General features: G+C 39.3%; 1 protein-coding gene across 3 annotated transcripts; it reads left to right on the top strand.

The window, feature by feature from the left end:
- Nucleotides 1–364: 364 nt before the first annotated feature.
- On the top strand, nucleotides 365–25,222 carry csrnp3 (cysteine-serine-rich nuclear protein 3). Of its 3 annotated transcripts, XM_063499890.1 has the most exons (6): nucleotides 365–594; nucleotides 1,499–1,538; nucleotides 18,477–18,645; nucleotides 21,210–21,469; nucleotides 21,654–21,950; nucleotides 22,145–25,222. In XM_063499890.1, the coding sequence occupies exons 3-6, from the start codon at nucleotides 18,483–18,485 to the stop codon at nucleotides 23,279–23,281; spliced, it is 1,857 nt and encodes a 618-aa protein (XP_063355960.1). In that variant the 5' UTR covers nucleotides 365–594; nucleotides 1,499–1,538; nucleotides 18,477–18,482; the 3' UTR covers nucleotides 23,282–25,222. The 3 variants fall into 3 exon arrangements, with proteins under 3 accessions (XP_063355960.1, XP_063355959.1, XP_063355963.1); XM_063499889.1 differs by lacking the exon at nucleotides 1,499–1,538; XM_063499893.1 differs by lacking the exons at nucleotides 365–594; nucleotides 1,499–1,538 and adding an exon at nucleotides 14,774–15,130.
- Nucleotides 25,223–25,739: the final 517 nt, after the last annotated feature.

Below are 25,739 nucleotides of genomic sequence, written 5' to 3'. Positions count from 1 at the left end.
CTAACCCTAGCAAATTTATATTTCTAGACTACATTTATGGTAAAATATTATATGGTTGTACACGTATTGGTGATAATAGTGTGAGAAGTGTTTAGGCTATATTTATTTTTCTTTCAGTTTTAGCTTCATTTCAGGAACTCTGCCTGGATTATAAGCACTCTAATATCTCCTGATATGTTTTCATCATCAAACACACCTTTTACGGCCACAGTCTTTCCACTGGTGATACACGGCGATTTGCATTGAGGCTCCAGTGGGCAGGCAGCAGCAGCGCTCTGCGGCTGATTCCTGGTTTATAAAACCTTGATTGGACGGAGTAAGTCACGTTGGCCGTGAAGCTGTCAGTCTGATGCTGCACCATTGTTCTCCGAGCAGCCGGAAGGAGTGCCTGTCTAAGCACCGCTGTACACCTCAGTTGTGCCGATACTTCCAGTATCATTCGGGAATCCGGGGCCGGGTTTAACGGTCTCACACTGGTGGGTGATTTCCGCAGAGGCAAAGCCGTGACATGGTGCTGGGGGCAAAACTGTGAAATCCATTGAGAAAAGGGCGTCATTGACTGACTGGATACTGATGATAGTAACGAAATGAATGGTGAGTATTATCAATCACAGGTAACAGGCCTATATTTGAACACTTGCATATTTGATGAAATTATGAACAGACGGATTATATTTGTTGCTCACGTCTTTTTACTATTTCCTGAGGTAAATTGACGATTTTACGTTTGCCTGCTGTTTGTCAGTGCACTGGATGGTACATTTGTTTAACTACACTGGGCATCACAGCTCAACAGTCACTCTGCTTAGGACATCTGCTACAACTAAATAGTCATTAAAATTTAGGAGCGATTTAATACTTTTTCTTCAAATTAAACTGGTGTCCATTTTATTGCTCAAACGCTTTGCGCACAAAGAGTTCAGCTCAGTGTTTAGATAAAAAAAAATACTATGAGCTAAAGCGGACATGCAGGTTACAGCTCCTTTTTGTGCGTCACTTTTGAGTGAGCACATGTGTGTAACACAGGCAGACTGGTATATGGCCAACTGTCCTCTCATGTGGACTGCTAGAGGAAGAGAGTCTAGTCCCCTGCAGAGCCTTGTGCGGAACAGGCAGGGGAGGCAGTGAGGCTCTTCCCCTCCTTCCTCCCCAGGGATACCCCCACCTCCCCTCTGCCTCCCAACTATAAAAGGAAAGAGTGGCTCACAAAGAGATTTAGATAAAGCTCTGTCAATCATTCATATGTCAGTGCTGATATGGCAAAGTTTCCCTGGCGAAGCCTGTGTACGGCTGCTGTGATAACAACAAGAAAGGAGAAAAAACTAGTAAATATTGTGATGCACTTTACATCAGATGATACAGCAAACTCCATAAAAACATATTTCTTAAGGGCACATTTTGCACAGTCTCTATAGATTTTCTAGCTGTCCTAAAGACAGATTAGATTTGCTGCAGAGGATCAAATACTATGCACATCTCTCGTCTTTATTCCTTACAGAACAGAAGCGGGTCGTTGCAGTCTGATATTCTAGCTAAAGGTAAGAGAAAATCTTGCTTATGCTATTTGAAACATCATATTGCCAGTTTTCACAACACATTAACATACTGAATCTATGCCTGTGAAATAGACGGTGCTCAAAGCTCACACAACTGTTGCTATGCTGCCACAAAAGACCCTCTAATAACAAGATATGATGTGATGTTGATGCAGACAACAGTGTTTAGTGAATACAGACAGCTGCGCTATTCTCTTTGGTTTATACTAGAGAGAGATGCCTCTGATATCACTGTGATGAAAAGGGGACATATTCTTTATGGAATATGCTATTTTTCATATTTCGTCTTTATTTTTTCTCAATAAATCACCAATCAAAAAGAGCAAACAAAGACCTCGCCATGCAGCTCTAATGTATTTGTATGTAATGCAAATCTATCCTTATTTGAACTGTCAGATTTTTTTTTTACATCAGACTTGAACATGGCAGCATCATTATCCAGCACAGCCTCCTTTTTTGTTCATCTGCCATTCTTTTTTTAGTCAAAAGTCCAACAGTTTGTAGCCGTGTCCAAGCATGCACTCCAGCATGCGGCCATGGACTGTACATGCAACCATTTTTCATATTTGCGGTTGAGATCTGAAAGGTGAGGAGGTGGGCTTTGTGTGTGTGTGTGTGTGTGTGTGTGTGTGTGTGTGTGTGTGTGTGTGTGCGTGTGCGTGTGTGCGAGTGTGTGTTTGGGGAATGGGGCCTCTCTTCTTGTGTCTGTGTATTTTTCTTCCTCAATCCATCTGTTTCAGCCGATCAGCATCCAGTCCTCAGAGGAACAGAATTTAATTAGTACATGTGGCACAGAGTGAAAGGACACTGAAACATTAAGTCGATGTATTTACTTGTGAAAAGCTGTATCATTAAGCTGGCTTATTTGAATAACTGATTCAGCCATGCTGGTATTACATACTGTAGCACAGATGGCTAAAGCTCGATAACAGTAAATGTAGTCCATTGAAGATTCGCAGGAAAGGTGTGATGGCTTAGCAGCACTTAGAGGAGTCTCTCAGCAGGAGGCTGGTGTGGGTGAGCTGTCTGCACACAAAGTTCACATGCACGTTTAAATCAATTTTGTGTCCTTTTAACAGCAAGAATTTGTGGCTTTAAATTTGACCTTAAGGTTAGGTGAGATGTTCTGAGTTGGGTTAAGGGTCAAACTCTAAGCTGTTGCATTGAGGATTAACAAGTTTGTGGGTTGTTGGTTTTTTTTTAAGTGTTTGTTAAACAAAAATCAAAGAATATGCTGAAATTCGAAATATATTATTTTGCTTTTCAGTCCTCTCATTTCTGTTAATTCTTCATTAACATCGTAATTTTTGGACTATGTGCAATTCTTTCTCTCTTTTTTTTTCTATTTTCCAAGGTTTCCGAAATATCTGAAAAAAGTCATCCACCCTCCCATTCCCATCAGGCTAAACACTAAATTTAAATTTAAATTTAAAATAACGGACTCTCAAAATAAATGCATTACTTTATACATAAACTATGTCTTGATGCAGCTCATTTACAATATACAGGCACACTAGACAGCCTTTCCTTAGTGGCCTCACAAACAGAAGATATAAAAGGTGTGTGCACATTGCAGGAATTAGAAAATGTAACATTTTTTGGTGTCTTTCTTGTATGTTATACACAGTTTACCTTCTGGCAACAAAAACCAATTGGCTTACTCAGTAATTCTGCCTTCCTCATGTTGTTGAATGAGTTTTTCATTAATTGCACGTGTTAATTGATGCCTCTCTTCTTCACAAACACAGAATTTAAATCATAACATCGACAGTTTGTATAGAAGGAATGGAGTCTGAACTAATATCAACCTTTTAGATTACATAGCAGCTTTGTGTCCCTCAGCAGGGTTTGTGGTTCCAATTTAGAAGCTTTTGAAGTGATTTTTTTTTTTTGTGTGCCTTTGGCTCCTTCCTGGCTGCGCTGTGCCGAGTTTTCACGGTTCAGGATTGTGCTCTCTTGAGATGTTGCCATGACACCTATTTGGAATCTTTTGTCTGTTGCCAGCTAATCGAATGTCAAGAAAAAAAAAAAAGACGCATCTTTCTGGCTTAATGAGTTTTATTTGTTAGTGAAAAGTAAACCATTATATAAATGCTTTTATATATCCAGTGTGAATGCAGCCATTTCAACAGAATTAAGTGAATTAAGTGAGCCTGTAATTATGTGCTTTAACTTTACATTTCATTTCATTACTACAGGATATATTTCAGTTTTAATTGAAAATAAATGCTGTTTTCAATGTAAAACGACTATTGAAAAGAGAAAACAATCATTTCCAAATCATTAAGAGTTTGTTTACATGAAAATGGTGGAAAAATGTAGCAAATGTTGAAATTAAGAAATGGTGATGTTTAAAAAGAAAAAAAAAAAGAAAAAAAAGAAGTTTTTTTTAAAGTTGAGACTTTGGCATGTTTGCGTCTGTGTTGCATCATCTCTCTGAACTGAAGAAACCAATTCCTGTACTTTTAAAAGCAAAATGTTTCCCTATTTTTGCTTGATATAGCTTTTCAGCTGCTCGAAAGCTCAGCAGTCCTTTGGAGCAGTTTTCATTTCATAATATTGTGAATGGCTGACAGGTGACAGGCTGGATTAGCACCTTGACACACAATGTGGTTTGGTATTATTCCGCATACTGAAATAAGCAAGGCCTTACTTGTATAAGACATTTGGATGGCAGCATATGTGCTTGATATAATTCAGCATTAACTGGTGCTATCACATATGTGTACAGTAAAGTGCCCCTCCTATACGCACTAACGCACCACCACATAGCAGCAGTGGCTTCTAAACTATGGGATATTGCCAACCTCTTGTGGGGAGAGCGCCTCCATAATTTTTAAATAAATAACTTATATTTATTTCTTTGCTTGTTGGAGTGTTTTGAGGATGTAGTTACAAGCTTTGTTTACTGACAGTTACATCAGGTATGTATCTGTGTGTTTTGTTGGCTCTTTCTCAACTTGTGAGAAATGTGTTGCTGGCTTCAATTTTAAAATGAGCACCCATCCAAATATTTTCTTCTGCTTATACAATTTAGGATTGCAGTAGAACCGAATCCTGTCACAGCTGTCACAGTGCAAGAGGCAGGGTACACTCTGGACAGGCTGCCAGTCTGTTGTAAGGCTAACACAGAGACCGACAAGCATGCACACCTATGGTCAATTCAGAATCACCAATTAGCCTAACAAGCATGTGTTTGGAGTGGTGTGATTGGCTGAGGAACTCACACAGAGAACATGAAGAAATGCCCTAACTGGCATCTTGATTCAAACCCAGGATCTTCTTTTTCTAGGATTAGTGCTAACCACTGCACCACCATACTGCATGAGCATATATTTTACATATAAAACCCAATATGGTGTCTTTGTGCTATTTTCAGTTATAAAGCTGGTTTAAATCATTTGCATATTATCTGTTCCTATAATTGTGAATGGCAGAATCTAGAATATAAATGTTTTTATGTCAAAAGGTGGGAACTACATGTGACTAGCAATACACATTCACTAGTCACTTTGTTAAGTACACTTTGCTAGTACCAGCTGGACCCTCTTCAGAATTCTTTGTGGCGTTCAGCACAGTGCTGGAAAACTTCCTCAGATATTTTGGTCCATACTGATATGAGAGCATTGCTATAGAGAGTTGCTATAGATTTGTTGGTTGCGTGTCCATGACGCAAATCTATGGTTCCATCACATCCAAAAGATGCTCTGCTGGACGGACTGTGATAAGATGATTTGAGCTTCATGGTGCTTTATCCTGCTGAAAGCAGCTATCATAAGATGGGTACACTGTGGTCATAAAGGGATGGATGGTCAGCAACAGTACTCAGAGAGGCTGTGGCATTTAAACAATGCTCAGTTGGTACTAAGAGGGCCAAAGTATGCCAAAAAAAATATCCCACACATTACACCACTACCATCTGAATGTTGCAGCAGAACTCATCAGAGACTCATCAGACCAGGCAACATTTTGTCAAGCTTCTGTTGTCCAATTTTGGTCTGAATTGTAGCTTCAGTTCCCTGTTTTTAGCTGATAAGAGTGGCAAACGATGTGTCTTCTGCTGCATGATGCAGTGAGTTGCTGCCATGTAATTGGCTGATTAGATATTTGTGTTTAATAACAGTTGAACTGGTGTACATAAGACAGCATCTGTGAATGGATGTCTGTGGTGGAGTTACTCTCAGTGAAAGCTAGGATATATTATTTAAAATGTATATTATAAATTAAATGTGTTATATAAGAATTTATAATCCTAAGTAACAATACCTTAAAACAAAATTTAATTAGGTGTGTATCCTGGATGCTAATTAATACATATTTCTATCAAGAGATATTTTGTGTCTTTTTTTTTTTTCTTTTACTCAAAGTCACCACATATAGTAATTGCATTCAAAGCTGGCCTACTTAACCGTTTTTCTCAGATAACAGTGTGAATGTTTTGCATATAAAAAAATATTCAAGATCTCAACATGATACTGGCTATATATAAATGATAAGGCTTGTCTGCAGAATATGAACTCCACATCCCACAGCTTTCCCAGCCTGCGTGAAAGATAAAAGCAGCCCTGTCTCTATGAAATGCTTCGGCAGCTCTGTTTCTGCCAACAAACCGGCTTTTGCGAACTTTCAGGAGGCATGGGAAAATACAGTCATAAATAAAATATAAAGGCATGAATAATTTAGCTCATCATTGTGATTGACGTGAGGGTGAGGGTACCTGATTGTGCCTCCACAGTGTGAGACTTGAATTACAGCAAATCAAAACATCAGTCTGAATGTGGAGCGTCTTCGTCTTCATACTTGTCTGCTGTGCTGTGTTTTGATCATTAACACTAAACAACAACAACAACAAAAGGAGTTATCGTGAGATGTTTTCTTAAAGATTCAATTTCAGTTCAGTCCTGTAGTTTTGCTTTATTAAAACACTGTTAATATTGTTTGGTGTGAAGCTCCCATGAAGCTATACCTAGAATATTCCCAACAGTAATTTGCAACAACGATAATTACACAGTCATTCATATGACTGCCAATTATTTCCACCTCTTTGTGACTGAATATTGGTGCATTTAAATGTGCTACATTAGAGCACCCTTTTCTTTCGACCCATGCGTTTAATCAGGATCCATGCTTCCTGTATTCTTGTACAAGGAGGAAGAACGGATCAATGATTCCCAACATCGGGCTGTACTGTAGCTGCAGAGGCTGCAGCAGGCATCACCAGGCTGTAGCTCCTCCGTGTGCTGAGTGCTGAGCAGTGGGCTACACTCCCTCTCCCCTTACCCTGCCTTTCCCCTCTCTTTCTTCTAACTCCACCACCCCAACCCCCCACCCCCACCCTTTTTTTTCATGTGTGTGAAGCAGATCTGTCTGCAGCCCGAGGCAAGTGCAAGTTAACAAATGTACAGAGCGCATGCGAAGTCTCATTTGCATAAATCTGGAGATGTCGCAACATTTCCTTAAACGGATTCCTTTGTGTTTAATTGGGGATATTTTTCCCCCCACCTCATGTGCATTCTTGTGTGCGTCTTTCAAAGATGATTGAGAATAGGAACGACTCTATTTGACAACTGATCAATTATTTGCAAAATTTGTCCACCTGACCTTTATTGCACTGCAATGGAAAAATTAATGAGATGTTTGCTTACTGCTCTGCACCTAACCTGTGTCATGGCAGACCAACTGCAAATATAACAAAGCTTAAGCTTGACTGCAGCGTATGCGCATCATTTTTTATATGTTAAACAGCTCCATGATCTAAGAGAGTTCCATTATATAAAAAAGACAACTTATAATGACTTATTTTCTTTTTATGTTAACATTTAGTTCTTTTTCAGTAAAGATAGTTTTTTTTTCTTTTTTTTTTTTATTCTAACCACCCACTGTATTGATTATGTTTGGTGTGTGATCCCTGTGACTGTGTGGTCTCCAAATACAGAATGGAAATTAGTATGTTTATTACTGAGTATGTTTATTTAGGAGAAACGACACTTCACCCCACACAAAAATATTCTACTGTATTCTCTAATCTAGAAAACGTTTTAAAAAATAGGAATATGTGAGCATTGCATTTGTGTCACTCGGTGGCAGGGATCCTCCACTGACATCATCTGTAACTGTATAATCATCCAGGCCACAGCCTCTCCTCGGGGGAGTCCAGCTGAGACCTGGTCTCTCTCTCTTTCTGCCTCTATCTATTTATTCCTCTCTCTTTCTTTGCCAAGCTTTCTTTCTCTGTTTCAAGGTTGCCGTTTATGGTTGAGTGTGACACCAGTGATAGATGACTTCGAACACAACGTCAGACTGCCTGCATGGCTGAGGATCTTTTGTGGTTCCAGGATTTTTCTGTGCTTTGTGATCCCCCTCAATTGGTTCTGCTGGAATGCTCCCTCAGTCACCCAGACAGAGTTTGCTGCAATGAAAATAAATGTATCTGATAATCAAGAAAGAAAGATGGAAAGAAAAAAAATGAATAAAACGATCTGCCAAGCCATCTGGGCTGTATAAATGTGGACTTCATCACTGCGGAAATTCTAGTAGGCTGTGATGCTACCAGCCATATTGAATATCATGGGCATTTTATGGATGCAGACGGAATAAGAAAGCAAGATTTCCAAGCGTGTATGCGGTCTGTACTCACCCAACCTTTCTCCTATTAACCCATTTGACAACCTTTGTATGTGTATGCAGTCATTAAGGCAGCTTTTTGTCAAATTTAGCCTTAGCCTATATAACTTTATTATCTGGCCATTTCACAAGAATCACATTTTTGGCTTCTTGACTATTGTCAATCCAATCTGCACTTGTCTTTTTGGTTTCTGCCAACTGCTATTATAAAAAAAGGCCTGTACTGGCTGTTGCACTGATTACACTCTGTAATCATTTTGATTCCAGTAAAACTGTAAATAAGTAGAACAGCCACGGGACATTTCTCTGTAGACCCCAAAAACATAAAAGCTCAAAAATGCCTAAAAAGCTTTTCAGCGTATGTGCCCACTGAGCAGTCATAGAAATGAACAGTGTACCATTTTGGATCTTGGTTTCAATTTTTCTTTATTAATCTTTGGTGTGTGCTCTTTGCATGTACAGGTAGTTATCTCCTTCAACTTACATATGCATGTCACTCAGTGGTTAAGTAGTTAAGTTGCAGAAAAGTCAAATTGTTAGATAAGACTGTCAAAATGACACTGACAGTCGTTTCTAACCTTAATCAACCGGTTGTGGTACACTGTATTGTGCTAATACAAATTGTTCCATGAATCAACTAAGAGAGCCCTATTGTGCATTGAAATTATGGGTTCCACTGCAGATGTGGTGGTGATGTAACATCGATCTGCCTTGTCTGCTGCTGCCTGTTGGAGTCATCCATCATTCAGTATTGTTTCTTTACGAACTATTCTCCATTAAGATGTGCTTTTCCAGTGATTCCATCAGCGCCGATGTGCATATTTCTTGGTGCGTTGATCTTTGCATTCTTTGCAGATGTGAGTGGGGTACCTACCTTATCTGGTGTTTTTTCATTTTGTCTTTTCTTAGCAAATACTTTTCTTTCTATGCTTTTTATTTTATTTATTTATTTTATTTTATTTAGAAAGAGGGGCAATACATATTAATGAACATTTTAACTAATGTAAATATGCCAGATTATAGCCTTGGACTAATTTCCATCTGCAGACCCTCTGGCAGGTTGGTGTTAAACACAAGTTAGTAAAAACATACAGAGACACTATTTACAGGTCATGTGACAAGGACAAAAACGGTGATCACATTTTACTAGAACAAACAATGACAAGAAGAGTGGACACAGAGGACAATATAGATAACAATAACGGAAACACATCAATTATATTGCACAAACCCCAGTATTGCACATGCCCTGACTGTCCTGATATTACACTGACCCATTACACTAATAGTTGTTTCCCTTTTTGTAATACACTAACCCTTTTTCACGTCCAATATAAAGCATGATTATTAAACATGATCACATGTTTGTGTGTCCCTCAGCCTCCCTTTTAAGTGACTCTTAAAGAGGGGTGACTTGTACTTTCCCTCACTGACAGTGGAGGACTATTCCAGAAGCTCACTCCCTGATATGACAGAGCATTCTGTGAAAAGGTGGTCCATCTAAAGGTCAATTCACAATCACCTCTAACAGTGGCTTGAGTCAGTTGAGACCCGGCAACACTGCTAGACTTTTGTTTAATAAAATCACTCATTGGTGGAGGCGCCAGACCATGTATAACTTTGTATATTAGACAGGCAATTTTAAATAATTTGAAATTAGTAAGATTTAGAAACTTGTATTTATCTAAAATTTGACAATGGTGATATGAAAAAGTTTTTTTATCTAATATTTTCAATGCTCTTTTGTAGCATACTTCGATTGGCCCAGTAGCAGCAAAGCTCGTATAGGCCCAACTTGCAATACAGTATTCAATATGAGCCAGTATCATAGAGTGCAGGAATGTAATCGCTGCTGTGTCTGTTAATGATGTGCGGTTCTGTATATTAACATTTACAGTTTTCACTACTTTTTTAACGTGTTTTTTTTTTTTTTTTTTTAAGGATAATTTTGAGTCTAGTAGCACTCCCAAATACTTAAATTCCTCAACATTAATTAGTTCTTGTGCACCCAAGCAAACTTTTACTGCAGCCACGGTTGTTTTAGGTTTACTAAAAAACATTAATATGGTCTTTTTAACATTAAGGCACAGGCATGAGTCATTCAGCCATTTTTGTAAATCATGTAATGCCAATGAAAGCTGATGGGCTGCATCTTCAGCAGTTTTGGCTTGTGTAAAAATTACCGTATCATCAGCATACATAATCGTGTCCACATTTTTGCACACATTGGGCAAGTCATTTACATAAAGTGAAAATACAAGGGGGCCTAGAATTGAACCCTGAGGGACACCTTGCGTACAGTAAAGATAGGGTGACTTGCTATTCTTTATTCTTTTTGCAACACATAACAGTGGTAGTGCTTGCTTATGCACCCTCACATCAATTGTCAGTATTAGCTTTGGAGGCAAACTGCTAACTACTTGGATATGAAGCTATACTGAAAATTTTAATCTACTCAACATATTGTTTTTGTTGTTGTTGTTTTATTGTTGTTTGCCTTTGGAAAAGCATAATGGAAGCACTGAAGTACTTGTTGTGATTGACAGTAGATAACATTGTGATCTGCCCTGCTGATACACCTGAGGGAGATACTTGGTCATTGTTGATCTCACAGGCTGAAGAATCAACCATTTGGTCTTTATGTATCTGAACATACTGTGAGATAGTTCTGTTGGGTGCCGAGAAGGATAATGACTGTGATGAAGGTGATGAACAAGGTGAGTGCAATAATTCATCCTTGGTTCACTCCATTTTCCTCAAATAAAGGTTGTGATTCATGGCCACCGTTGCCAACGAATTGTTGATATGTTTTCATGAAGACAGACAGTTCAAAGCCAAATGTTTTAGTGAGATTACTGAAGAATTTATGTAATTGTTAGTTTTAAATGTTGGATGTTAACTGAAAACATGCATATCCAGGTCCTGTCTGCAAGGCCCTGGCAACAGTGATTTGCCTACTCCACTATAGCTGCTAAATTTAAAAAGCAGGACTTTAAGATGTCGTGATTTACTTTTAATTCGCTACAGTTGAAGCTTTTCATGTTGTCTATAATTACAACAGGGCTGCATTAAGGCAGTTCAATTATTTCTAAACCTTTCTTTTTTTGTATTTTTCAGTTTCTTTTTATTCTTCAGTTTCCTTCATTGAGATAAATGAAAAAGGCTGTTGGAGTCAGAGCAAATATAGGTCACCATCACTGGTGCAATGGTGTAACAAATGCCAACTCTGTGGCTTATTCTGTGTAATAGAGGAGCATATACAGTATCCATAATGCTCATGGGTAAATCATTAAAGGAATATAGATAAGGCTGTAAATGGCATATTTCATGAAACGTTCTGTAGAAAGTGATAATAAGAACAGCTAAAACTAACAATTGTATGTGTATGCATTATAACGATAGGACATATTTTTATTGTTGCAGCCAAAATATTACTTTAGTATTTTGTTATGACATGTTATGTTCTGACAAAACAAAAACAAAATTTGGAAATGGGACAGGTTGGTTAGTTTCTTTGTTCCCATTTTCAGAAAGAAGCTGGTAAAGTAGAAAATATAGCTAAACATGCTGCAAAGATAAGACATCCATGGCATCCAGGTTGAAGAAAGTCCTGATTTTTATAAGTTGCTGTGTCAGTGTTTTCAGGTTACTTATTCTAGCAATGATAGAAGAGTAATGAGGTGGCTAGTGGTCCCATCATAGCAAGGAATTTCAGGGTTTGAATAGACTGGCTGGCTGAGGCTTTCTGTGTAGAGTGCGCATGGGTTCTCTCCGGGAACTCCTGCTTCCTCCCACAGTCCAGAGACATGCCTTTTAGGCTAATTGGTGATTCTGAAGTGGCCGTAGGAGTGAATGATTCTCTGTCTTTCTGTGTTAGCCCTGTGATAGAATGGCAACCTGTAAAGAATGTACTGCGCCGCTCGTCCAGTGACAGCTGGGACAGACTCCAGACCCCCCACAACCCTAAATTGAATAAGCAGAAGAAAATGGATCAATGGATGGAGCAAACCACTGTAATGAAATATGTCAAAGCTTTTGTTTAAGAGAGGAATCTTGCTTTATTATTAATAAATTATTAAATTATTCTGTATTAGATATTACACCCACTGGTAGAAGTAGTATACACTGGTATTGTAACAGAGCTTTAATTTAAAAAAAAAATACATAAATACCAAAGGTGTAAATGTGATTTATTTAAAATTCATGTTGGATTTGAATAAAATAAAACCTGATGTAGGTATATCGCCACCTGCCTCTTTTACAGAAATATTCATATAGATGTTTTTTAAGTTACAGTGGAAAAGATAGTAAATTTAGTAGCTTTGCTTTTAAGACTTGCTTTGCAACACAGAATTTGATGCCAGCAGGCATAAATCAGTGTTTCTCATGTGCCCACCTATCAATATAACAATATATGCCAAGTCATTTGGCATATATTGACATTTATTTTCTCAGAGTCGTTAGCAGAGCAATCATTTTTATATTTAACAAAGTATGAGGATAAGTAGTTCAGGCTTTCCATTAGTACGCTCAGTTATATCAAAGAAGAGCATATACGAGTAGATGCAGTTTTCCAATTCAGTACAGTAACCATGCAATGGATGCAATCCATGTTTTAAAAAATAAGAAAATTATCTCAATCAAGGAAAATGAAGGCTGCAAAATATAAAATGACAGATTTAAAAATGAATGAACTTTCTTATTGTCGTCCTGCTTTTAGAAGAAGGCAGTTAAGAATTAGAAATATTGCTTTTTCACCAGACTATGGTCTTACTGGGCTTATTAGATTGAACAGGTCACCCTGTTGTTGTGTCTGCGTGTTATTTGTACCTTTTTTGCTGGTGCAGTTGTTAAAATGCTTGCTTGTTCTTTGGTCCTTCTAATTCAACCATAATGGTGGACTGTAATCTCTGAGTGCATTGTTAAAGTCTGCCAGAGTACTGTTGGTACTCTTCCTCTGGCTTCCTGTCTGCAGTAAGTAACCACATATAAAAAATGAGCCAATTCAATGACCACTTCCATTCTAGAAAAAGATTTTGACCCCCAATATCAATCCTCAGTGTAATCACTCTAATACTACTACTAATGCAGCTACTGCTGTTTTCCATAGTGTAGCATGTTATATGGTAAGGGAAAAATCATCAATCAGGTCTTAAAACATCACCAAAACATGATAAAATAACAAAACGTGTTCCTTATTAAGTAGTATGTGAGTTCATAGTTATAAAAGTCATAAAATACCAATTGTGGTCTTTGAATGTGCATGAAAATAATGTGGCAGAGTATGGAAGAAAGAGGTGAGGAGACAGCAGAGATCTGTAGAGTAGGAGGAGCACAGTGCTGTCAAGCTGAGGTTCAGCGAGGACACAGATGACGATACAAAAAATTGCAGGAGCAGATTAGTTCTGTTTCCTTGAATTCACATCAAAGAAACAGCAGAGACTCACTGACATGATATTATCAACTAATAAGTTTAATTGAAACTGTATAAATTAACTCAGTATTTAAATAATATCCACTTCATAGCTTAAAAAAGCTGAGGAGTATGAGGATTTCTTTAATATTGTCAATGATGCAAACAATGTTGCTAACTCAATATTTCCACCATTTGTCTGTCCTGTGGTTGTAGATTTTCAGAGTCTATAACATACTATTATTTCCACTGCACTGTATGTGGGGTTTGTGTCCAGAAATAGCTGTTTGTTTTACGATCTCGATACTGTATTATCTGGGAGGGAAAAAAGCCTCTTGTCTTAAAACTATCCTGTAAGAGGAAGTGCAGGACTTTTATGTTGACATACGATCCGTTTGAGTGCGAGAATGATATTGTGGCTCCTCGACTGCACTAGCCGAGGCCTCACTGACTCTTCAGCAGAACTTCCTGGCATAGGAAGTGTTAGGAGCACGCTCTCTACAGCACTGACAAATCTTGTTTCCTGTGGATCTCACTTGTCAGCCTCTTTCAGGTACACAGCATCTTTATAGCTCCAAGCTACTTGCAGACAGATAACGATCTATTTTTGCTACCTTTATCCAGGATAGTCTTTACAAATCAGCACATTTTGATTGTGTAGTTTAATGCTTTCTTTTTTCCATCTTTCTCTGCTGTGTTGTTCTTGGCATTGAACATTTCCTCTTATCCTTTTTGTTGCCTCACTCTGTTTCTTTTTCACCTCTCCCTCCCTCCACCTCTTCCTCGTTATCCTTCTCCCCCTCACCCTTCCCTTCTCGATATGCTCTCTGCATCCCCCCCCCCCCCCCCCATCCCATTTTCCCACTGGCCAGCATCTTTCACATAGCCCCCCCACCACACCACCGACCCTTATAAATTTCTCCCATACTTTTTCATTCTCCTTTTTACTCACCCCCCTCATACCTCTCCCACCTCACTCCCTGCTCCCTGCCCCCTCCTCTCTCCAGCTCATGTTGGTAAAAATATCTGCAGACAGCAGGAGCAGAGGCACGCCTGACTCTCTCCCCCTCTCTCCCTCCCCCCCTCCCCCCCCCTCTCTCTCTCAGACATCCCACCCATGTGATCTCACAGACTGCCTCTGCTCTGCTCCACTCTTCTCCAGTCAGGCTCCTGCCTTTCAGCCGGCTGCAGCTAATGAGCCTTTGTGTGGCCAAAAAAGACAGCAAGAGACAGAGAAAGAGAAGAAGAGAGAGAGAGAGGCAGTTAAAATGAGATAGACTGTCATCTTGCAACAATAAAGCATATGGTACCGACAGTGCAGTCAGAACAGGAAAATTACCAGTCTGTCTCACACTCCTGCACCCTTTTTTCTCATGCCCGTGGAGCTCAGGGGTCGTTGCAAGTCAGTGGACTGAAACAAAATGGGACTCTCTTCATTCATCATGTTTCACTTTTTTTGAATAGCCACATTTGTGACTGTGCTGCCGTACTGCTGTGAGAAGAGGTGAACGGAGTCACACTCAGCCAGTGGATACAGGTCAGTTGTTCCTGTGAGGGGGCAGGCCATGCACAGAAGTGAAATGTGGCCACTGTAGGATTGATGTGTCATGACTTGCTCCAGATGCCACAGGCTTATTGGCATCACTTGGGATGAGTGTTTTGAGCTTCGCGTTGTCAAGTCGGCTTATTGTTATTGTGGGAACCTTGTGAATGATGATGGGTAAATAATTGTATTCATAATGCAAGTGTGCTACAGTGCTGTGCGCGCAGCTGATTAAGGATAAGAGTTGGGTTCCACAGTTGATGTGTGTGCCGACAGGCAAACACAGGGAGGGGCTTTCCAAGCTGGCTTTTTTGCTGCATTATTTTCTCTGGGATTTTCTCTCTTGTACCATAGTGTGTGCTGCCCAGCCATGATTAGTGGTAAGGCAACAGTGAAGACAAAGAAAGAGCTGTTGGAGAGCAGCAACCATCTCTGTTTTTTATTTAGCCACGATGAGAGAGGTTCACCCCATGTTACCCACAGCTCTGTGGTTTATGATGTCATTTGTATGCAGTGTTAAGATTTTAACTTTTCATGCTATCACAGCTGAATACAGATGAACTATTATACACTCGTCTGAAGGAGAAACTGTGTATAAATGCATCAGCAGAATTTGCTTAAATATTAACTTCATTCTCTAACGTCAGAGTTTTATTGTACACAGTATGTTAGACTGGAAACATTGCCATATGGGAAAGCACTAGTTGTGAGAGTACATTAGAATCTCCATGGAAACCGCTTTTGGTATCAAAGCCTAGTGCAGCATCATCTATGGGCTAAGCATACGAATAGGTTTCCAACAATAGTGTCTAATTAGGACCCTCAGTAGGAAATGGACTAAAATTGCACAGGTCATTTCTGGTGGAAATTTCCATTCCTGTTGGCTGACAAATTAAGTGGCTTGTGAAATAAACCAGTTTCTTTGCTGTTTTTGATTTGAGACCAGCAGATTCTGTTAATGAAAATGTAAAATATCACAGGGCAGGCTCGTGTAATCTAGTCTGTCTTCAGTTAATTTTATTCTTGTAATAAAAGTGAGTATTTTGATCTTGAGTTTCCTATCAGCCATTCATTCACTTTTTTAAAAATCTACAAGCTCAGGATACAGACTCCTATTTCTATTTAAAATAAATAAATATATATTTCTCTTTGGTGAGAAATCTTTTCAGTGAGGTTACCCTGACTGACTCCTCTCCTCTTCACATTCTCCCAGATGGAGGACGCCTCACATTCCTTAGTTGTAGGTAGAGCTGTTGACTTTGGAGGTTCTCCAAATGCTGGTGGTGCCATGTCACTGCACTGAACAAGCACATCCTCCCGGGAACAATGACCCTCTTGCTGGCAATGCTAGTCCTCTCTGGGTTGCACCTCTTTCACAGGCAGCATGTCTCTCAGGCAGCATTTGCATCTGTAATGATTTGATAGCAGAGCCCAGATGAAACACTGAGGCTGTCTGTGAATGGAACTCCCCCACAAGCTGCTCTGGCAGATAGACGGAGTGGGACTGGGTGAAGATGCACACTGTCTTTACTGATTCCAGGTTCTCAGAGAGAAAGGCAGCAAGGGAAAAGCTGCCAGTCATAGCAATCCTTGCTGTGCTACTGCAGCACTATTTCACTGGCCTTATTTTGAAATGTGACATGACGTTCCAACTACTGCTGTTAAAGCAGCGGAAAACAAGTAATTTACTATGATTAGGAACAAAATTTTAACAATGTCATGTAAATACTGATTACCACTAAACAAGTCCTACAATGTTGCAGGCCATTAATTACACACTAAAGAATAATGGCATGATATTTATCAAAAAAAGAAGGAAAAAGGAGCAACTGATAGTTATTGCAGTGTCGTATTGCCAGTTTCTGTAATCATAATTAGTTTTATTTTATTTGACTGATGAGCTTGTTCTTGTTTATTTGTCTAATTGCATCATCACTCAGGGGAGTTAATGGACCCTCTCAGTTGACATTGAAGTGGTCTGGAACACTACAACACAGCATGACATGCTAACCACAAACAGCCAGCTGAACCTACACGCAGATAACAAACTGTGCATAACATTGCTGTCCAATATTACTGTAGAGCTCATGTTTAAAATATGTTTTCATAGCAGCGCTGTGGCGGCTTTCTCTGGAAGATTTGTTGCAGTGATCATGTCTATTATTCCATTTTTGCTAATATCTTTGCGGTGCTTTATGATGCATGATTACAGAGTGCATTTTTCAACACTGTTTCAGCAGTTACAGCTTTTCACAGTATAGATTTTCACTCCAATTTGCGATGGCTCTAACTGCATTCACCTGAGGCCTTTTCTTTATCCTCTGTAGGAAGTATATGCGTTAACTGTAGCTCCCTTTTGAATGGAGCCTTCTTTTTTTTTCTAAATAAGGGCAGACCATTTTGAAGAGAGGAACAAAATTTATGCAGGAAATTGGAACATGCAAAATTGAAGTTGTTTTTGTTGTTTGTTTTGGGGGTTTTTTTGGAGATAACTGGATGTCCCAGGGTCTAGATTTTGATGGTGGACATTCAGATGGGGGGGGGAGGGGGGGGGAGGAGGAGGAGGAGGAGGAGTGATGCACGATTGACGTCTTGAAAGGGAGTGTGACAGATTACAATCACTTTATAGACCAAGGACTAAGTTTTGTTTGAAGAAGGTAGCTCAGTGGACCAGAGTACCGATGTTGACATTTTTGAATGAGGTGAATCTGAACGTGTGGGAAAACAGAAGTGATAGAGGAAAACAAGAGCGGCAAGATTAGCCCATAGTACAGAGGGGAATGGAAACTAGACACGAAATTGTTCTCATACTTGTACATGAAAATGAACATCTTTGGGTTTGCACCTGTATTAAAATTCCACATCCCATGCAAGTGAAAATTTTAGTGTATTCTTTTAAGAGAAAGCCATCATTTTAGACTAGTGCATATATTTTTAATCACTTCTGTGTTTTATAGCAGCAATTAAATTGCAGACACCTTAGATTTTGCATATTGTACATAATTTCAACCTGACAAGTAAAAACGCTAGACAAGTTGGTCCATTTTCTCTTTTTGTTCAACCTCTCAATCAAAGAGAGTGGAATGAACTTCCTGTAAGGAAGACATAGTATATTATTCGCAGCTTTCGCCTTTCTTTTTCTGCCCCTTTGTGCTAAGTGATCAATTGCCGAGAGAGTGCCTGGGAGCTGAGACAGTGGCAGTAGAGATTTTGTGCATGTTTTAGTGAAAGTGATGGTGGGAGAGTCTGGCTGGTTGCTAATTGAGCGAGTTGAAGATTATGAGGGCTCCGAACTGGATATTAAATAATGTGTGGCCCCTCTGCTGTCTGTCGGTTTCAGGTGCAGATGCGGCGGGCCATGAGCGGAATACTGAAGAGGAAATTTGAGGAGGTGGAAGCCTCCTCCTCCCCGTGCTCTTCCGTGCGGGAGTCTGATGATGAGGTCTCCTACAGTGAGAGTGGGGATAGCAGCGACAGTGTCAACCCCTCCGCTTCAGGCCCTTTCACCTGTGAGTGCCTGCATCTTTTAAATTTGTGCATTATATTCAGTGACAGTAAGATTAATGTCATCATTTTGCCTCGTGATAGACAAAGCTAAAGGACTGAAAGGGATTTTTACGCAAAATCTGAGGCAGCCTTATTTTTCAGCCTACAGTTATTGCAGGATGCTGCTCAAAGAAGACAAATGTGCATGTCTGTCGATAGCGGAATGTAATATGAATTTACAGTCATGGCTGTGCATTAGAGAGGAGAGGAGGCAAAGAGTCTGGTGCTGTAATAAAAGGGAAGCATGCACAGGCAGCCTCCCTCATTAGTAACATCATCAGTGTACTGGCCCAGCCAGAGGAAATAGCTGATTTTGTATCAAGCTGCATGAGTGCAACATTGCTGGTACTGCACATGTAAATGCAATATCTATCTAATGTATCTAAAAACAAGTTTATTGTTTTAAATAATGATCTGCTTATTGCAATCTAGTTTTTTTTTGTTTGTTTGTTTTTAATGAGAGCAGCCCCGTTGAGAACAGACTCATGCATAGTGGGTTATGCATTATTAATTGTTTGAAATCAGCTGACTAATCAGTTAATTGTTTAGTCTTTAAAATAGATAAAACGATTTCTAGATCCCAGTGTAACTCTTTTTTAGTCTTTTCTTAAAATATAAAATCAGCAAAAATATAACATATTCAGTTCAAAATATATGTAAATAACAAAAAACCCAGCACATTTCTAGACAGAAAGAGGAAATCATCAAATGCACTTTAAAATATTTATGATGAATCCATTGAAACATTTGCAGATTATTTTTCTGTAAGTCAAGTAATGAGTTTCCTCAGCTGTAGTTTAGAGTCCAATATTGATAGGATAGGGGTGAGATACAAGTAGACAAGTGAAATGAAGAAGCCACTAAAGATATGCAAATATAATTTTGAGCTGGGATTTTATAGGTGACTCAGAGGAACCCCCTTGTTAAAAGATCTCACAGTATGTTTGGGCTTAAAAACGACTTTGAATAAAAGAAATCAGTCTCAGAGAAACCTATCACAAAAGACACGTCTCTCCAGGTTTCAAAGGATACTGAAGTCACTTCTAATAAAGGACATGGTGCACATGTGAATCTTACGGTTAAAGACGTGCGACTGAATGTAAATGAAATAGATTAAACAATACTAGGTCATTAATACTTTGGGGGATATTGAAAACATTCAGATGCTGGCTGAAAAATCTCAGTAATTTGATTCTTAAAAAGCAAAAGAAAAGAGCCACGTTTGGACAGCATCTTTGTGTTCCTGTGTATCTGCACAGTTTGCTTACTTGGTTAATTTGGTTTTACTATTATTGTTGGGTCTTCCAATATACAGCATTTTGATGTGTGTGTTGTTGGGATTTTGGTGCTATATAAGTAAATAAATAACTGAATTTTTTAAAGCCAGGTAGCAAGAAAACAATGTGAAATAAGAGTTTTTGATGATGCCTTTTTGCGTGTATGAATGACATACATAGGGACGGGGGCCGTTTCCTCAGTAAGGGGGCTTAGAGACAGAAGTTTTGTACTGCCGCTCTTGAGGTTCCTCTTGGCCTCTGTGTCAACCATAGCTGCCGGTAACTGGGGCCTCGAAGGTCAGCTAACAGCAACAAGAAAGCTGCGCACTGGGAGACAGCGCTCTTGTGAAGTAACATGCATGTAGTGATTGAGTATCTTGGCAGACGGATGAAACACTTAAGTCCTGAGTGGCTTTGCTTTACATCCTTTGCTGTGGTGTTGGGCAGAGAAGAAGAAAAACATCTGTAGTCTGTTTGTCTTTTAGAGTGTCTACGAAAGAGTCAGATCAGAGTCTTGGGGCATTTAAAAGAAGAACTGTTAGGACAAATTTCATATATGAAATATATTCATCATATGAAATCTGATTACATAGCTCTTAACATCTGTTAATTGTTTATCTATTGTTTTTATAGGTAATGCTACTCTTCTCTTCTGCTCTTCTCAGCAGTCTTGCTCTCTTAGCTCTACACGTGTAATGAAATGCATTGTCCGCTTTTGCATGGGGTGGAGAGCTGTTGGAACCAGATGGTTTCTATTTGTCCTGTCTGTCTGATAGGGGGGTGAATGCTGGGAACACTGCTCCTGTGAACCAGCTCTCTCCATCTCTGGGCCAGGCAGGGGATTATTTATGCTCCAGTGTTGCCCTCTTCTCTGCACCTCCCCCTTGTAGAGCTCTCCTTAAAAAGACACACTAAAGACTTGCATGCCAAGTGGAAGCACAGAGACATGATGAAAATCTGTGCTAATTCACTACACTGCTATAGTAAATTATATGTCTATATCTCTATATATAAAAGATAGATATAGACATATAAGAGAGAGAGGCTATTTTACATGGCTGTAAAATAGTTCTACTGTAGCAGAAAAAATGGTAAAATATATTTGAAAAAATCAGCAGTTACAGCTCTACTTCAAGAGCTTATAATCCTTTCCACGTGGCGTAAGTTAATTATCAAAACCACTTTACAACAAAAAGAAGAATTGCATGCATGCACTGTACTGTGTTCAGACTTCCTGTTTTCCTTTTCAGCTAACTCAATATTGAAGAGGGAGAAGCGCTTGCGGACGAGAAGGGTGCATTTTGAGAATGTGACAGTGTACTACTTCAGCCGACGGCAGGGCTTCACCAGCGTGCCCAGCCAGGGAGGCAGCACACTGGGCATGTCCAGCAGGCACAGCTGGATCAGGCAGTACTCCGTGGGTGAATTTGCCCTAGAGCAGAAGAGGATCCACAGAGACATGCTCAGAGACCACTTGAAGGAGGAGAAACTCAACTCAATCAAACTCAAGGTGAAAGCATTTTTATTAGTTTCTGAACAAAATCCTACCTGTAAATCTTTTTTACTGTGGAGTTCATGACCTACATTCAGCAGATGTCATTGTTTGTGATGAATTTTTCCTGAATGATTTATCGTTTAAAATAAACCAGATTGTTATTTGTGCTTGAATATTTTTTTCCTTTTTGTTTTTAAAGCTGACTAAGAATGGCACAGTGGAGTCTGAAGAGGCCAACACACTCACAGCAGAGGACATATCTGATGATGACATTGATCTGGACAACACAGAAGTAGACGAGTACTTCTTCCTGCAGCCTCTTACCACTAAAAAGCGTCGGGCACTGCTGCGCTCCTCTGGGGTAAAGAAGATTGATGTGGAAGAAAAACATGAACTTCGGGCTATTCGCATGTCCAGAGAGGACTGTGGCTGTGATTGCAGGGTTTTCTGTGACCCTGAGACCTGCGCCTGCAGCATTGCAGGGATCAAATGCCAGGTAAATCCTATGACACACATGCTGCAGCTTCACGTTACATTTTCTGACTTGTAAACAGAAAAAAAACAACAAAAACATGCGGCCCATTTAAAGAGAATGTGCTTACATGAATAATTTATAGACTACATGAAAGAACTTGCTTACGTGTTATTTTAAAACAAAATCTGTACATTTTTTTGCTTTTCTGTTTTCAGGTGGATCGTATGTCATTTCCATGTGGCTGCACAAAAGAAGGTTGCAGCAATTCAACTGGAAGAGTGGAGTTCAATCCCATTCGCGTTCGAACGCATTTCTTGCACACTATAATGAAACTCGAACTGGAGAAGAGTCGCGAGCAGCAGCAGCCGTCCCCAACCAACGGGTACCATGGCGAAGCAAGCGACCTGGGAAGTGGAAACCCTTTTGCTCAATCACAGCACAGGCTGGAGTACTCTCTGTCAGATGCAGTTCCACAGGCGGCCAGCATGCACCTTCAAGCTGCAGACGACATGGAGGAGACACTAGATGATGAAGACGAGGAAGAAGAGGATGAGGAGGAGGAGGAGGAAAACGACGAAGATGAGGACGATGAGGAGGACAGTAGCAGCGTTTGCAGCGGGCTGTCTGATTCCAGCACACAAAGCTTAGCTAACAGCGACTCTGAGGATGAGGAGGGGGACGACGATGATGAAGAGAAGTCTGAGAATTTTGATGACGACATGACGACACCGTCGGTTTCTCATACCGAAGTTGTGCCCTTATCCTCTGTGCTGTGTTACAGTGATGGCTCTGTGGGACATGACAACCACATTAATGGGAACACTTATTTAATGAACTCCTCTCCGGCTGAGTACTATCAGCTGGGGGGCACGAGCGCCATCTCCAACGGCCAAACCAGCCAGCCTAGTGAACCTTATGGGGAAAACTTGGCATTCCAAGATCCAGTTAGTACGACCAACGGCAACGTGGCCCAGAGACCTTTCAGCGTCACTGCTGAGCAGTACACAGACTACTCTAATCATGCTGAAGAACAATACGCAGTCAATCACCATTTTACTCTGAGCGGTGGTGCCCCTACCACCCCGCTGACCTGTTATACACCTGACCCGAAGAATAAAGTTTTGTCCAAAGCGGCGTTTGAGGACCAGGCAGAAAACGAGAACCAGGCTCCATTTCAAAACTACCTGAACAATAACAATCAGGGTTCCTACAGCAGTCACAGCTCATGTATGACAACTGAGCAGCCACCACAAGAGTCAAGTCTCAACGGACATTCTGACCTGACCTTACTAGCAAACAACACTAAGAATCTGCCTTTACCAGACCACTGCCCTGAGGTCACAGCCATTTAGTGTGCCTCACCTTTTGAAGTATTCTTTAAGTAGTATTACGTCTTCAAGAGGGACATAATCATGGCCTTTTTGGATTATCTGACCTTAAATTTCAAAGCAATTCACAGCGCCGTAATGCATTTTCATCTGTAACTATAAAGCCACAAGTTCATTATGTAAAAGGGTTTGAGGTGCTTTTCGCTGTCTCCAGTACATTGTGTGCTTAACTGCAAAATCGAACGTATCAAAAAAACATCAAAGCATAATTTATGTCACGCTGTGCAATGTATCCTGTAATTTCAGATGTAAAGTTCTAGTTTTAAGCAGATATTGTACTGTAGATGGAACTTTTCTATGTCTGCTAAATGTGTCAAATGTGCAAAAAAAGGCTTATTGTCAATTTATTTATTGTTTCTGAAGTATGTGTATACTTATATTGTAAATGTTTTGATAACAATACGCATGCCGTTTTCGGAATCTCAGTGATGTTTGGGAAAAAACGCCATTGTTTTATATTTAAAAAAAAAAGTGTTGTATACATAATGTACATTTTTTTTCTTCTTGTTTTTGTCACAATTATATGCTTTTCTATGGTTTTGAAAAGCATGAAAAAGCCTGAAAACTTATTTGTATGTTTGGAATATGATATCAATAGAAATGTCAAAATCAATTCACAGCCTTGTTGGGGCTGTGTTGGGGTCCAGTGGCATGCAGTTGGTTTGAAATGACTTCAGTTTTTTCCCCGCTGTTTACTCTTAGAATAACACAATTAGCATGTGTCACTATGAAAGAAGATTTTTAATGTGAAGACTTTTTTTTTTTTAAATACAGGGATATTAATGAAGTCATACTTTGACATATGTCCAAAAACTATGAAATATTTATCAGTAAAATAGAATTAATTTGAACAGTAACTGGTCTAGTGGACAAAATATGTACTCTAGAAATGTGCCAGTAATGCTTATGGGATTTCAACATCATACTGTCTAACAACTTAGATGTTTATTTACGTAAATCCCATAAAGATTTTAATTTTTGTTTTGTACGACTAATGGTTTAAACAGATTTTCTCTTCTACAGAAAATCCTTAGTAAAATCAGCCGATGGGGCATTTCATCGCTTTAACAGTGCTTTATATTTGTATTTTAAGCATTGTTCGTTTGGTTAAAAATATACAGTTATTAAAACTATAAGGGGTAAACATGTTCAGGGTTGACAATCAAAACTTATCTTCAAATAGTACACAGTAGGGCTCCTGGAGTTCTGTAAGCCATCAAAAATGACAGCCAGATACGGAAAGAATATTTACCAGAAATGTATAAAAACCTTTAAAATCACAGACAAGATGGAAATTGAAGTGACTGCTCAACAAGTGGAGGACTGCAATACTTCAGTGAATAGCGCTGCTGTAATGCTGGTGTTACCTTGAGCTCTCTGCTCCTGCATGAATACTGATATTTGTCCCACTTCCAAGCTGCAAATATCCGCAACATCACTATAATCAGAAGACTCGGCACAAGAGTTTGGGTGGTTTTGTGCGACACTCGAGTAGCTGGGACCTGTCATGCCACGTGCCACAAAGGAAGCATACAGACTGCTTTCAGGCAATCGGTGGCATCGGCAAAGCCAATAGTTCTGATTAACTGTGCCAAAGCATACAGTGTGAGAAGGCTAATATGATGACATCCATGTGGGAATCCTGTGTTTGGTTTTATGTTCCAGTATTTATTACGAATGATATAATGAAATGTGTATTTATTGTGGTTTATTAAAAGTCTGTATTGAGTAAATTGCTTCTCTATCTTAAAAAAATGTCTTCTGTTTCATGCTGGTTGTGAGTTGTAAAACATCATGTGCCTGATTTATTTAATTCGATTTCATATTCTGTGAAATGCAAATGTTTTGCACAAAATGGTAATTTTTCTTTTTCATTGTGTTTGGTTTCAAACTGTAGATAGACAACTTCACTTGACATGATTTTGAAATAAATATTAAAATTTCTTTTGTATCTAAATCACTTTTGATATATTTTCATATTCAAGCACACAAAGTGAGGAGGTTACTGAAACAGTGGCAAAGTTGAATTTCTAGTTGCAAAGCGCCCTCTGCAGGCTAAATGAAAAACTGAAATGCAATAGCTCTAAGTGGGACCCAACTGAATTTATTGAGTTCAAAATAAAATCATTAGACCAAGGCACTCTAACACAGAACATTTGTATCCATTCTTCCGCCACTAAAACAAATTTACATTAATCCACAGCCATCTAAACACTAGTGCCTGCACCAGAAATTCATTTGAGAACCCCTGCTGTAAAAATGGAGTCCCTTGGGCACAATATTTTCCATTCACAGTTTCCTTAACAAAAAAACAAAACAAAGAAAACTACCAAAGCACAAACTTAAATAATACAGGAAAACTGTGCTGCAGTTAAAAATAATATATCTCAGAAGACAGTATTCATTACTGCATACATGATGC

This window comes from Pelmatolapia mariae, linkage group LG16_19 (genome assembly GCF_036321145.2).
Source record: "Pelmatolapia mariae isolate MD_Pm_ZW linkage group LG16_19, Pm_UMD_F_2, whole genome shotgun sequence".
Classification (NCBI taxonomy): domain Eukaryota; kingdom Metazoa; phylum Chordata; class Actinopteri; order Cichliformes; family Cichlidae; genus Pelmatolapia; species Pelmatolapia mariae.
The sequence above is the reverse complement of the archived record's forward strand: the minus strand, read 5'-3'. Positions and strand labels throughout refer to the sequence as shown.